This window comes from Lissotriton vulgaris, unplaced genomic scaffold (assembly GCF_964263255.1).
Source record: "Lissotriton vulgaris unplaced genomic scaffold, aLisVul1.2 SCAFFOLD_1016, whole genome shotgun sequence".
Lineage (NCBI taxonomy): Eukaryota > Metazoa > Chordata > Amphibia > Caudata > Salamandridae > Lissotriton > Lissotriton vulgaris.
The window spans coordinates 370,092-384,436 of NW_028243438.1; the positions used below are offsets into that span (position 1 = coordinate 370,092).

The following is a 14,345-nucleotide window of genomic DNA, read 5'->3' on the forward strand; positions in this document are numbered from 1 at the left end:
CAAAAGTTGTATATTTTGTTTCATTGACTTAAAAGCTGCCTCTGATTCTGTGCCACGAAATGTATTATGGTCGAAGTTAATTAATTGGGGTATATCTAACACTCTATTAAAGATGATCAAATTATTATACTCCAACACATGGATACAGATCAAAGTCGGCGACGGAAGACACAAAACTCGTCGCCCTGAGACCAATATTGGCTTGAAACAAGGATGTGTTTTGGCACCCTGCCTTTTTAACCTTTTTATGTCTGATCTCCCAGCCCATTCTAATGATGTTAATGCCCACTCTCCCGCTATTTTGGGTAAAGAGATTAAATATTTACAATATGCCGACAACATAATTTTATTATGCCAAACTGTTATAGGACTAAAAAGATTAATAGATTCTTTTAACCTATATGTTACTCAAAATGGTCTAAAAATAAACACAAAAAAACGAAAATAATGATCGTGGGAAGAGGCAAACTAGGATTAAAAGAATGGAATAATAATGGTTTGGTTATTGAATGTGTAAAATCGTATAAATATTTAGGAATCACATGTGATGATAGTATGTCATTTAAGCAGCATTTTATTAACCTTGAAGCTAAGGGAACATCACTATCATTTGCTTTTAGAAAACTGAGAGATAAGCTATTATGCCCAAATCATGATCACTTGCTGAAGGTTATGAAAGCAAAGTTAATTCCATTTTTGGATTATGGTTCAGTTATTTTCCGTGGCAAAGATGCGAAAATTATTGATGACATTGAATTAAGAACATATAAATCAGTCTTTAGGATTCCCAGATATATTAGTCGTGCCAATATAAGACTTGAATTTAGTCTAAAGAAACAGATTTTGGCCCCACAATCTAAATTTTTAAAGTACTTATTGACATTGTCTCGTGCTGAAGAGGATTCTCTTGCAAATCAGTGTTGGCTTGAGATAATAAAAAGTGAATATGCGAGTAGTTGGCAAATTTATTTAAATTTGTGTTTACGTAACTTTGATTGCCCAAATCTAGTAGATGAAGTGAGGAGTAAAGTGGTTTACAAAAAAACAATTAACCAATCAGCCGCTTTATTGCCTACCATAATGGATAAAGATGAATTAAAGAAAAAAAACATCTATGGTCAATAGCTAACTCCTTTGGTAAATTGGTTCCCCAACCCTATTTGTTGCTTCATTTAAAACCTTTAATGAAGAATAAATTCATGTTATTACGGTTTGGGAGATATCCAACTAAAGATGGAATTCCAAAATGGGAGAATAAGTGGCCGTCCAACTTATGTAGGTTATGTGGGTCGTGTGAGGAAACACTACTGCATATAGTAACTTTATGCCCAAAATTGTTAGAAGAGCAAAAGACCATCTTAAAGCCCATTTTCAATGAACTGGGAGTAAGATCTTGCAGAATTGCAATTATTCTATGTTTAAGTGGTGCTACCATCCGCCTCATTTACCAATTTGTTAAGTTTATTTTTATAGCTGAAAAGAAACTTTGTAATGTAGATAATTCTAGTGAAGACATTTCTGCTATGAAAATTATCTAAAAAGCTGCAGTGATTTTTTTGGGCTATGTATTGTGTTCAAATCACGGTTGTTAGAGTTTGACGGCCAACGTGCGTATTTTTTTATATTGGTTTTAAATGTTTTTAGGGAGATTGTGGGCTTTTTTAAGCTTGGTTAAAATGTATTATTATAAATGTACCTTACTGTATTTAATGCAACTCCATAATGGTGGGTTGTATTTCATGTACATTTTTTTAACCTAAAAGTTTACTTGACAATTCTAGCTGCTAGCATAAGGTACTTTAATCTCTGCTGCTAATCTGTGGGTTGTATTTCATGTGCCCTTTTTTAATATAAAAGTTTACTTGACAATTCTAGCTGCTAGCACAAGGCACTTTAATTTCTGCTGCTAATCGTTTAGTAGCTGAATTGCATTTTTGTGGTCAAATTTGTCCTAAATGTCATTCTTTGTACTTTTTAGTTTTTGTTTTAAAGTACTGTATTTTGTGAACTATTACTGTAGGTACAATGCACTTTCTTTCAGTAAACTGATTATTTGTAGTCAAGCAAACTATGTTAAGGCTTAGCTGTGGATCTCGTCTTGGATATAAAAGCACACTGTATCTGTATATTTTTAATCTGACTTTGTTTTGGATATGTACTTTGCTGATTGTAATGATTTTAAGTAATCAACAAATACATTTTACTACTACTACTGGCGCCATTGCCATCACCAGGGGGACCCGGCAGGGCTTCCCCTTGTCACCAACGCTATATGCACTAATTGCTGAGCCCTTGGCGTGTGCGCTTAGGGAATATCAAGGCCACAGGGGTGTCAGATTTCCTACCAACGAAATCGCGGTATCAATGTATGCGGATGATACCCTGCTGTACGTGAGGGACCCAAAAAACAACCTTTCCTCGGTCTTGCGAAAGGTAGTATATTATGGGGCAATCTCGGGGTTAAAGGTCAATTGGTCTAAATCCATAGCCTTTCCGCTCACGCCGGCTCCTTCTCCCTTTGAGATGGAGTATCCACTGCTGTGGTCTGATGATTTGGTTAGGTACCTTGGCATTAGACTGCACACGGATATGGAAGTTGTCTTTCAAGAAAACTATGGGACAGCCGTGGCAAAAGTAGAGGACGACGTCGACACCTGGATTGGGCTGCCGCTCTCATTAATTGGTAGGGTTTCCATCATGAACATGGTGGTGCTGCCCAGATTCCTCTTTTTGCTTGTAAATATACTGATAGTGCTACCACGCTCCTTCTTTGCCAGGTTTAATGAATCATTAGTGAAGCTGGCTTGGGCGGGCAAGCAGGCTCGTGTGCAATGGCGGGTTCTTACTTTGCCATACCACCTGGGAGGTCTGAGGACTCCCGATCTGGAACTGTACTACAGGGCGGCGCAGGGTGCGCAAGCACATAGTTGGAATCTCGGCACAGATAACATACCATACCTTAGGTTTGAGAGGCTTTTGGCAGACCCTCTCCCCCTCCCGGCTGTAATTTTCAAACCAGCGGATTGCAGACCTGGGATCCTGGATTTCCTGAACCCAACGCAACATGCCTGGCACTCCTTGCAACAGCAAGCGGGGGCGCTGTTATATTCTCCTAAAATGCCTACGGCTTGGGCAGTATGGTTGTCCCCCTGAAGAGAAAAAGGGGTAGTGCGAGCGCTACAGGCGCTGGGCATTCACAAAGTGGGAGATCTGTTTTCAGATGGCGTCGCTAAAACGTGGGAAGAAGCCACAGAAGATAAAGAAGCCCCCACATTACTACAACGCTTCCAGTTCCACAGAGTGCACAGAGCGCTGCGCCAAGAACTGGGGGACGATATGGACGAGCCCCCTGAGATGAAAGAACTATCGTATCCTATTAAAACTTAAACTCCCCGCAAACTAGTCTCCGCTATATATAAATTAGCAATGTCCCGGAGAGCTAATCAGTATACCAAAGCTAGGTTGGCCTGGCAACGCGACTTGGACATAATAATTGACTATGATATGTGGTCATACTGCTGCACGAACACGAGACACATATCACTGCATGGCAAACACAGATTGATACATTTTAAATACATTAATAGAGTGTACTACACGCCAGAGAGGGATTGAGAGAGGACGCTACTTGTGACAGATGTCGTTCACCGACGGCGGTTTTCTACACTTAGCGTGGGGTTGCCCAGGTGTTTTCAGATTCTGAGATGACATATTTTGGGAGATGAGCACTATTGAAGAGTTGGAGATTCCCCCCTGACCCGGCGGTGGCGTTGCTAGGCTACTCTAAAAAATTGCCGAAGGCAGCTCGTAGGTTGGTTGATTTAGGCTTGCTGCTGGCAAACCGTAGAGTGGCAATGTGTTGGCTAAGGGGACCCCTGCCTACAGTTCCGCAGTGGTCACATGATGTCCTTTACTGTTGCACACAGTCAAAGACCAAAGAACCTTTGAGGGCTTTACACCACATACCTGAAGGGCGGAGGAGGGGGAATACTGACAGAGACTACCTCTTTGTTTGTTTAACATAAAAGAGACTTATTTAAGCTTATTGAAGCGCAGCAGATAACCTTTGTACATGGATCAGAACTGCAACCCTTAAAAACAACGCTGCCCGGCCTCCGGGATGTGGGCTAAGTAGCTGTGTGATGTGCCTTATGTTTATATGCTGCCGGACCCAGGGTTGTAGGCGAACTGCTGTGTTTGTCAGCGATACCTTTCATAATAAAAAATAATTTAAAAAAAAAATGTTGGTGTGAGAGCTGGTTATGGAATGTTGGATGAGAGTGAGTGTCAGTTGGAGTAAGGGTTGAGAAGCAGGGAGGCTGCTCTTGGTGGGGCTCAACTCTATAACATCTTACTTGGAATAAATCTTCATAAAGGAACTACGTGGAATGGTCCTATTTATTTACAACAGTCTCCCTCTAAAAGGACCTCCTGGTCAGGGGATTCAAGAGTGTTAATGGCAGCTTACTTTAAAAAATGCACCTTGTTCTTGTTGGGTGAGTAGATGGACGCCATGGGGAGCCGGAGCTCTTCCAGGTGTATGCTGAGGGCTAGTCATCTGCCCTGGATCATAGCCACTTTGACCCCTATTGTCCCCCGAAAAGAGCAGGAGAAAAAGATGGTGACTCAACCCTACTTGGTGGCCCCAAAGAAAACAATTTGTATGGGAAATGACAGGATTTCATCCAAAGCCAATCCTGGGCTATCAAGTGGGTCTCCTGAAGAAGTAATACGCCACCTCCTGAGGGCTCCAATCATAATAGCATTGCAGCCCTCTTAAAGAGGATATTCAATGAGTTTGTTTTCTACCAGAAGAAACTACGTATAGACGATAAGTATATACACAGTACACAATCAGTCAGACAAGAGCAAGGGTAAAAGGAACACCATTTTTTATGTTAACCATGAACTGTCTCAAAGTAGAAGAGGTTGAAAGACATAAATTAGACTGAAACCAAAGTGAAGATATAGACCTGTGGTTTTCTCTTGCTTCTATCCAGGGCTCCGGGAAGGGCGAATTCCTAGAAGACGAAGAAAGAAGAATAAAGAAATAATTATATCTGGATCATTCAAGACGAGTTAAGGATCTGAGACTTAATGAACTTTATTTCAAATTCTCTTAAAACAATAGTTCGTTTTGAGGAAAAAATAAAAGGCCTCGTATATCCTACTGACAAGTTGACCGCACTTATCTTGATAGGATAACTAACAACTCCTTTCCTGCACAGTGCTCTGTAGCTAGTGTTTTGCATAGGCTACTAGATAGGGTCATGCATGCATGCATGCATACATACATAAAAGATGTGGAGAGGTGCCAAAACAATAATACATAGTCTCCCTATTGAGTCATTTTTTAACAATGTATCTTCCTTGTTTCCATCCTGCCCAACTGTATTCTGCACTGAAATACATCTGCAAGCTATAAGTATTGCATTTCATATTCAGGCAGGCGGTCCTGGTCTCTATACCGTTATTGTATGCACTCAGGGAACACCAAGGTTGTACGCACAATTTAAAAAATGTGCTATCCACAGAGTATGCAAACAAAACAGGTGATGGACCGAATGTGGATCAATGTCACACACTCACCCCAGTCCGAAGATCTGGGCCCAAATCCATCGTTTTTTTGCACTCCACACCACCCTGGGTTAGACAATGGCGATATGCAAATCAGCTCTGACCCTGTGCCCCATGGGAACAGTCCAGTCCGAACTACAAAAGCCATGTCCTTCCCAGAACGGAATCAAGCATCCGAGGACCGGACCGGTTTCGAGGTAACCCCTCTCATCAGCCCGGCTAGCTTGACTCCAGTGGTGTGGAGTGCCTGGGACCCACGTCTGGGCATCCCCAGCGCACTTAGGGCGGAATATGCAAACACAACAGGTGATGGACCGAATGTGGATCAATGTCACACACTCAACCCAGAGTGCAAAAAAACGATGGATTTGGGCCCAGATCTTTGGACTGGGGTGAGTGTGTGACATTGATCCACATTCGGTCAATCACCTGTTGTGTTTGCATATTCCGCCCTAAGTGCGCTGGGGATGCCCAGACGTGGGTCCCAGGCACTCCACACCACTGGAGTCAAGCTAGCTGGGCTGATGAGAGGTGTTACCTCGAAACCGGTCCGGTCCTCGGATGCTTGATTCCGTTCTGGGAAGGACATGGCTTTTGTAGTTTGGACTGGACTGTTCCCTTGGGGCACAGGGTCAGAGCTGATTTGCATATCGCCATTGTCTAACCCAGGGTGGTGTGGAGTGCAAAAAAACGATGGATTTGGGCCCAGATCTTTGGACTGGGGTGAGTGTGTGACATTGATCCACATTCGGTCCATCACCTGTTGTGTTTGCACTATCCACAGAGTAGGCACAAACACATCTGTACTGGGGACAGTATTACAGTAACAAATGAACTGGGAGTTTCGAACCAGAATTCGAACGGGAAACAGCCTTTACAATTAGGTTTTTACCATGTTGTAGCTTTACAACGCATGCTTTTAGAACGCATTTGCTTTTACAACATATGCCTTTACCACGTATTTAAGGTAAGTTTGGGTGTTTGTGGGTCTCCCCCACAAATACATTGCATATATAGGACCAGGTATTGAATAATCCCCCACAAGAGAAATGTAGTGACAGGAGAGTTACCTGGCTCCATTTCATAGATGATATTTTTAGCATCTGGCACGGAGACAAAGAGACAGCTAAAAAATGTGTCCGTGAAATTAATGAGAATAACCTGAACCTCAAATTCACGAGTCACATTAGCAAAACAGAAGCAGAGTTTCTGGATGTTAAAATAGAAGTAGTCAATAATGATATTGTTACTTCATTGTTTAGAAAACCCAGTGCAGGTAATAGTCTGTTACACGCACATAGCTTCCACCCCAAAGGCCAAATCCAGAGCATACAGCATGGTGAATATATAATGGCTATAAGAATTTGTAACACTTATAAGAGTTTTATCACTGCTAAGGATGAAATGACACAGAGGTTTCAAGAAAGAGGCTATGACAAACAGTCACTATCTATTGTGAGTGAAAGAATAGAGAAAATACAGAGGGAGGCTTTGCGCCACAAAAGCAAACGAAAGGTTGAAAAGAAACTTGAACATCGGTTCATTACTACCTTCAGCACCACACATGAAAAACGTAGGTCAATACTCCCAAAAAATTGGCACTTACTCAAGGGAGACCTCATCATAGGGATGGACATACCTAGAACTCCACTGATCACATTTAAGAGAGCAGATTCTATTTGTGATCAACTGGTTCACAGGGATGTGAGAATCACAAAAAAACCTGGTTACGCTCTACTGAAGGCTTTTTCTGTTGCAGTAAATGCAAAGCATGCAGAAATGGGGAGAATCCCAAAGAATTCAGTATAAACAACAGGCCCAGAAAGATCAGAGAGCACTACACTTGTAAGAGTGATTTTGTTGTTTATACACTAAAGTGTGGGTATGGGAAAGTTTTTGTTGGTAGCACGACACTGCAGGTCCACAGGCGCATCTTACAGCACCTCAGGGCAGTAAAGAACAATGATCAAAGCTATGCACTAGCTAGACACTGCCATGTTTGCCAAAATAATGATACTAGGAACATAAAGTATAGTATGATTGATGGCATAAAAAGTGATGAGAGAAGAGGGGAAAGGGAAAAAATACTCTGGATACTTGAATCGAAATATATCTTGGCACTCAACAGCAGGGAACCAAAAGGACTGAATGCTGACGAGGATGTAATATGTGACGTCATCAGCAGTGCATTGCAGGCGCGCATGTTATAGTGAGTCCAACTAACTATAACGTGGGAATTTCAATGGTCTTATGTCAGTAAAATTTCCAGCTAACTATAACTGGTGTCAAACCTATGGTTTTTTCAGTGAATGTAATAGGTTTTTTAAATGCTAATTCCTAACTATAACTGATGTGAAACCTATGTTATTTTCAGTGAATTTCATAGGTTTTTTAAAAGCTAATTCCTTTCTATATCGAGTTTCTAACCTACGATTTTTTTATAAATTAGCTGTTTTGTGTAAGTATTAATTATTATTTTTTATAATATATATATTTTTTAAATTATTTTTTCCTGGGGCGCTCTGGGTGCGCGCACCGGTAAGCTTTCCGGAAAGCGCACCCAGAGCGCTACTTGCGTTCGTGAAAAAAAATATGAATGAAAAGTAAATAATTACGCAAGACATTTAGTACCATACATATAAAAGCAGTTTTTTTGAATAAGGAAATGAAAATGATTTTGCATTTCCGTGAAACTATCAAAACGTCACTTAGGTGCGCCGCGTAAGCGTCCACGGAAGCGCCTTCGTTCGCGCGTGTATGCGCCCCCGGAAGCGCCTACGTTCGCGCCGCGTGAGCGCCCCCGGAAGCGCTTCGGTGCGCGCAGCGTAAGCGCGTCAAGTCATGTGACCTTAAAATAACACTTTTATTGGTTGCTAACAGTTGTTTTTACAAAGAATGAAATCCCCACCCATTTCCTTCACTTCTTCTTTCACTTTTGTGACTGAAAGACCTGTTTTTTGCTCTTGGATCTTTCTTGGATTACCATGGCTGCCAGAGAATCCAGCAGTGATGATGACAGAGAGACATTTATTGATGAAGAGGTTCCTCCACCCCGGGTAAAAGAACACTTCATATGGAAGTTTTTTCCATACCAGAAGACCAAAAGAAGGTAAATGCTCCAAAAGTGGAGTGCAGGATCTGTCACACAGTCCTGTCACGGGGTGACCCCACTAAAAAATATTCTTTTGGGAACTCCACAATGATTCGCCATGTGGAGAGGAGGCACCCCCAGAATTGTGCCCGGGAAAGTGTCAGGGCTCTGGCACAAGAGGTTCCCAGTGATGGGGCCTCTACATCCACCGGAGGACCAACAACATCGGTGAGGGGGGAGATCACAAGAGCTGGTTCCGAACATTCAGCCTGCATTTAACAAAGGCGTCCTTAAATGCAGATACTGTGATCAGCTACTTTGCTATGGGGAGCAAAGTGTTCTGCTCATGGTTCGATCATTGGAGAACCATCGCTGCCGTTCCCAGCCCTAATTTTTATTTTTTTTTGCTCCTGTTGAGCAGTTTCCATTCCCTGTTTTTGTTTTTGTTCTAAAAAAAGAAAAAAGAAGAAAATAAAAGTTCTTTTCAAAACTACCTCCAATTCTCATCAAAGAGCTATGGCCCACATGCATCAATATCGGCTTTTGCGATTTCTAAATTGCGAAAAATAGCGATTCGCAATTTAGAAATCGCAAAAGCCTATGCATGATTATTTTTTCATTTTTTATGCAATTCGGTAAAAATCGCTATTTTTACCGAATCGCATAAAAAATGAGAATTTCAAATTGCGATTTCGCAATGCCCATTCATTCCTATGGGCCAAAATGCCCATAGGAATGAATGGGAATTGAGAATTCGCAATTTGAAATCGCAATTCATCAATCCATTTCAAGGGCGGAGAGGGGTGTCTAAATGACCCCCCCTGCACCCATGAAATGTACTTTTCAGTAGAAGTTACAGACACACATGTCCTAAGGACATGTGTGTCTGTAAGTTAACAGTTTAAAAAATGCATTTTTGTGCATTTTTAAACAATTTAGCAAATTACCACGAGGTTGAACTTCGTGGTAATTTGCACTTCCAATTTTAAAAATCGCAAATTTTTTGGAAATGATGCACAGCATTTAAGAAATCGCAAAATTGCGATTTCTTATATGCTATCGCAATTTTAGAAATCGCAAAAAAGTTGCGATTTCTAAAATAGCATGATGCATCCCAAACAGCACTTTTGGAATCGCAAACGGCCGATTTTAAGGAATCGCACTGTTTGCGACTCCAAAAATGCTTGATGCATGTGGGCCTATATTCTTAAAAAAAATTAAAAAGAGTAAGTGAAGTGGAGTATATTGATAAAGGAAAGGAAAATGAGTAAGAAAGAACAGAAAGGTATGAGAGGGGAAAGGAAGTGAAGTAGGGGACTGAAAGAAGGTGAGTGTTGGGAAGGAAAGTAAGGAGAAAAAGAGTGAACATGGGGAATGTGGATATTCAAAGAAAATGTAGAAAAGGAACAGGGGTGTGGAAGGGTAAGAAAAGATGCATTGCTGGAGTTGCATCATTTTTGTGACGCACTCCAGCAATGCATCACTTTTGCGCTTACAGATACATCTGAAATACTGACGTATCTGTAAGTACTTGCGACATAATGCGTCATATATTTAATATGACGCATGAGTAGAAGACTGAAGGCCTCATTTATGAGGCCATGCGTCACTTTTACGCCACCGGTACGTCACTTTTTGTGACGCACCAGTGCTGTAAAAAATGCACCTTACTGAGTCATATTTACAAAGTGACGCATCTAGGTAGATGCGTCACTTTGTAAACCCCTGCGCCACATTATACCTATGTCAGGTGTAATGTATGCAAAAGGGACATATTGACGCAAGAGGTGACGCAGTGAAATCTATGAGATATCACTGCGTCACTTTTATGACGCTGTTGCGTCAAAATCTTGCGCCTGTTTCACAGCAGGCGTAAGACTGATGCAGGCCCTTTCACATGGGCCTGGCCCCATGTGAAAGGATGCATTGCTGGAGTTGCATCATTTTTGTGACACACTCCAGCAATGCATCACTTTTGCGCTTACAGATACGTCTGAAATACTGACGTATCTGCAAGTACTTGCGACATAATACGCCATATATTTAATATGACGCATGAGTAGAAGACTGAAGGCCTCATTTATAAGGCCATGCGACACTTTTACGCCACCGGTACGTCACTTTTTGTGACGCACCAGTGCTGTAAAAAAAATGCACCTTATTGAGTCATATTTACAAAATGACGCATCTAGGTAGATGCGTCACTTTGTAAACCCCTGTGCCACATTATACCGTCGTCAGGTGTAATGTATGCAAAAGGGACATATTGACGCAAGAGGTGACGCAGTGAAATCTATGAGATATCACTGCATCACTTTTATGACGCTGTTGCGTCAAAATCTTGCGCCTGTTTCACAGCAGGCGTAAGACTGATGCAAGCCCTTTCACATGGGCCTGGCCCCATGTGAAAGGATGCATTGCTGGAGTTGCATCATTTTTGTGACACACTCCAGCAATGCATCACTTTTGCGCTTACAGATACGTCTGAAATAGTGACGTATCTGTAAGTACTTGCAACATAATACATCATATATTTAATATGACGCATGAGTAGAAGACTGAAGGCCTCATTTATAAGGCCATGCGTCACTTTTACGCCAGCGGTACGTCACTTTTTGTGACACATCAGCAGCGTAAAACATGCACCTTATTGAGTTATATTTACAAAGTGACGCATCTAGGTAGATGCGTCACTTTGTAAACCCCTGCGCCACATTATACCTACGTCAGGTGTAATGTATGCAAAAGGGGCGTATTGACGCAAGAAAGGGTCGTAGAGATGACGCAGTGAATAAACTGGGGTTTTTCCATGCTACGCTCCCCGGTCCGCTCCCCGGTGCGCGTACCGGGCGCTCCCCCCGCGCAACTCAGAAAAAAAAGTATTTTTATAGCCCCTTCATCAAACCTAGGGGGTCAGGGGCGGTCTACTCTGCCCCCTTATGGTCATTTCCCCCTTTGTTTTTGCCACCTCTTGTGTCTCGATCTTACCGAGACACAAGATGGCGGCCGCTCCGGACTGTTTTGAATGTTTACAGACACCTGAGAGCCAATCAGCTTTCCGCGCGCAAGTAGCGTAGCACGCCCGGTGCGCTCCCCGGTGCGCGTACCGGGGCGCGCCTATAGATATATATATTTTTTTTAACCTAAATTACTCAAAAACCACTGGAGCACATATTTTGAGACATAGCAGAGGCACATTGGGCTACCAGTCCCTACAATTTTGCCAAGTTTGGTGGAAATCCATTCAGCCGTTTGGGCTAAAAGTGAGGTCGACCGCCCTATGGAAATTAACATGGGGAAAACACGTTTTGGGACCCCCCTTTTATCTCGGCCCCCGCTTGACGAATCCCCCCCAAACTTTCAGGGAAGGACCGGAGCGCCGCGAGGCAAATTTGAGGACATTTTCAGGCAGATTCCTCAACCGACGCCAAAGTTATTCCCAATAGAATGATGAGATTTTGCATTGAAAAAAATCCTAACTATAACTAGGTAATATATATATATATATATATATATATATATATATATATATATATATATATATATATATACACATATATACATGGATTAGCAAAAACGCTCTTACGCTTCGCGAGGGCACACCACGATGTTTCAGCTATCCAGCTTGTTGGCCTCATTACAGCTTTCCTGCCCACTCTCCATTAAATTAATGCCATTTCCGACGCGTTCCGAGGCCTCTACACCATGGAATCTATTGCAGAGAGGCATCCACAACTTAACTTTGAATTCAAGCACACTTTATTGAATTCTTCCCCCCTAAGTGGGCATGGCTCACCAAGTTCGTCAGCCAGCATGCTGGTTAACGTAGTCCTTGAAGGTAAGTTCATTTTTATTCCTTAAGTAGGTTTACATGCCTCTCTATGCATTTGAAAGTTTATTTGAGCCTTTAGTAGGGAAGGGGAGCCGGGCTGGAATGTTGTGACATTCATTAGAAGCATTGCGCTGTTTGGCAAAAGAGGGTTCCTCGCCGCAGTCTTCCAGCATGCAGAGATTCTTTCCAGATTGCGGTAGCGGTGCTCCTCTCCACGGCCAAGATAAGCTGTGTACTTCTATGGATTAGCAAAAACCCTAATGCGCTTCGAGAGGGCACACCATGATGTTTCAGCTATCCAGCTTGTTGGCCTCATTACAGCTTTCCTGCCCACTCTCCATTAAATTAATGCAATTTCTGATGCTTTTCGAGGCCTCTACGCCTCTTCATCATGGAATCTACTGCAGAGAGGCATCCACAACTTAACTTCGAATTCAAGCACAATTTATTGAATTCTTCTGCCCTAAGTGGGCATGGCTCACCAAGATCGTCAGCCAGCATGCTGGTTAACGTAGTCCTTGAAGGTAAGTTAATTTTTATTCCTTAAGTAGGTTTACACGCCTCTCTGTGCATTTGAAAGTTTATTTGAGTGGAGAAGCTGGGATTCTTTTCTTGATTGTCTTAGCAATTTCCAGAATTCCAGATAAGGCCAATTGAACCTTTTTCCCTGTCATAGAAGCGTGCAGGGGAGATCTTTTGTTACAACTTTAAACAATGTATCCAGCCAAACTCAAATTGTACTCAAGAACCACTGACTTCCAAAGAAATTTTAGATTTAATACATAGCCAAAAATAATTGGATGTACAAACATCTCAGTAAAAGATTTAAAAAGTAAACGAGAACTAATACATTCATAATCCTACGCATGAGTCTCAGACGACTCAGAATGAAAAGCAATATCAGTTCAAGAATCATCAGGCAAATGATGAAACTCCCAACCTGAGTCCGGGATTGCATTACAGAAAGGAAAAGAATATGGTTAGTCTGTCCCTACACTGTCTCTGGAGGAACATCCCTACTTAGCATTTCACCAAGGCAAAAATAAAGGTGTCAGCAATGTTGACTTCCTAAGAAGTACACCCACTTCCCCTAACAATCCTCAGCTAGAAAACTCGCTCTCAGATCCTCCTTCCTACACCCTACTCTGCCTTAAGTGCACAATCTCCCTACATCTTTACCTTTCCCAAGATACCTCTCTGCCTCTACATCTGCTCTCTCCTGAAGCCCACTAAAATCTAATCCGCTCTCCACCCTCGGGTGCTGGCCCTAATACAAAACCCCAAAATAGTTGACAAGCCTTTGGGCCCGCCTTAGGAACGCCCCAGGCACACCCCTGTGGCAGGTATGGGTCTTCGCATTTTCCAGGATGGCTCCTCTCCACCAAGCGTCCGTTAGAGTGTCCTTGCGGCCCTGGCACCTTCTCCGCTAAATGTTACACTCCCAAATTCCTTGGCATCTCCTCTGCGCTTGCTCCTACTATCCTAACTTCCAAACAATGGCTCCCTCTACCTAACGAGGCCCATGGCCTTGCACCTGCGAGCTGGAATGTGAGAAGAACCCTTTGCAACATTCGAAGTTACAATTCAACATTTGCTGAGAACAGCCTTTCCCAAGAATAAGGATTATTTCTTCAGCTAAAGCAAAGGAAAAATACATTTAGGCCTCTACCAGCTTTAATACACCTCAGGCCTTGCACATTCTAATTGCGTTTCTATTATAACATGGGCATACATTTCATTGGTTAAACTTTAATTATATTTCCAATACAAGCTACACTTCTTCACATTAAAACCTATGGTAAATCACTCATTAATAAGCATCTTTATTCTTCACTAAGGCAGTTC

General features: G+C 42.2%; 1 protein-coding gene across 2 annotated transcripts in view; it reads right to left on the reverse strand.

Moving 5' to 3' along the window:
* Nucleotides 1-14,345, reverse strand: part of LOC147668346 (sialate O-acetylesterase-like) — a 615,033-nt gene that overhangs the window by 235,152 nt on the left and 365,536 nt on the right. For both annotated transcript variants that reach the window (XM_086948579.1, XM_086948580.1), the window contains exon 6: nucleotides 4,974-5,021. In XM_086948579.1, coding sequence (XP_086804705.1) covers nucleotides 4,974-5,021 — 48 coding nt within the window. The remainder of the gene's footprint in view (nucleotides 1-4,973; nucleotides 5,022-14,345) is intronic.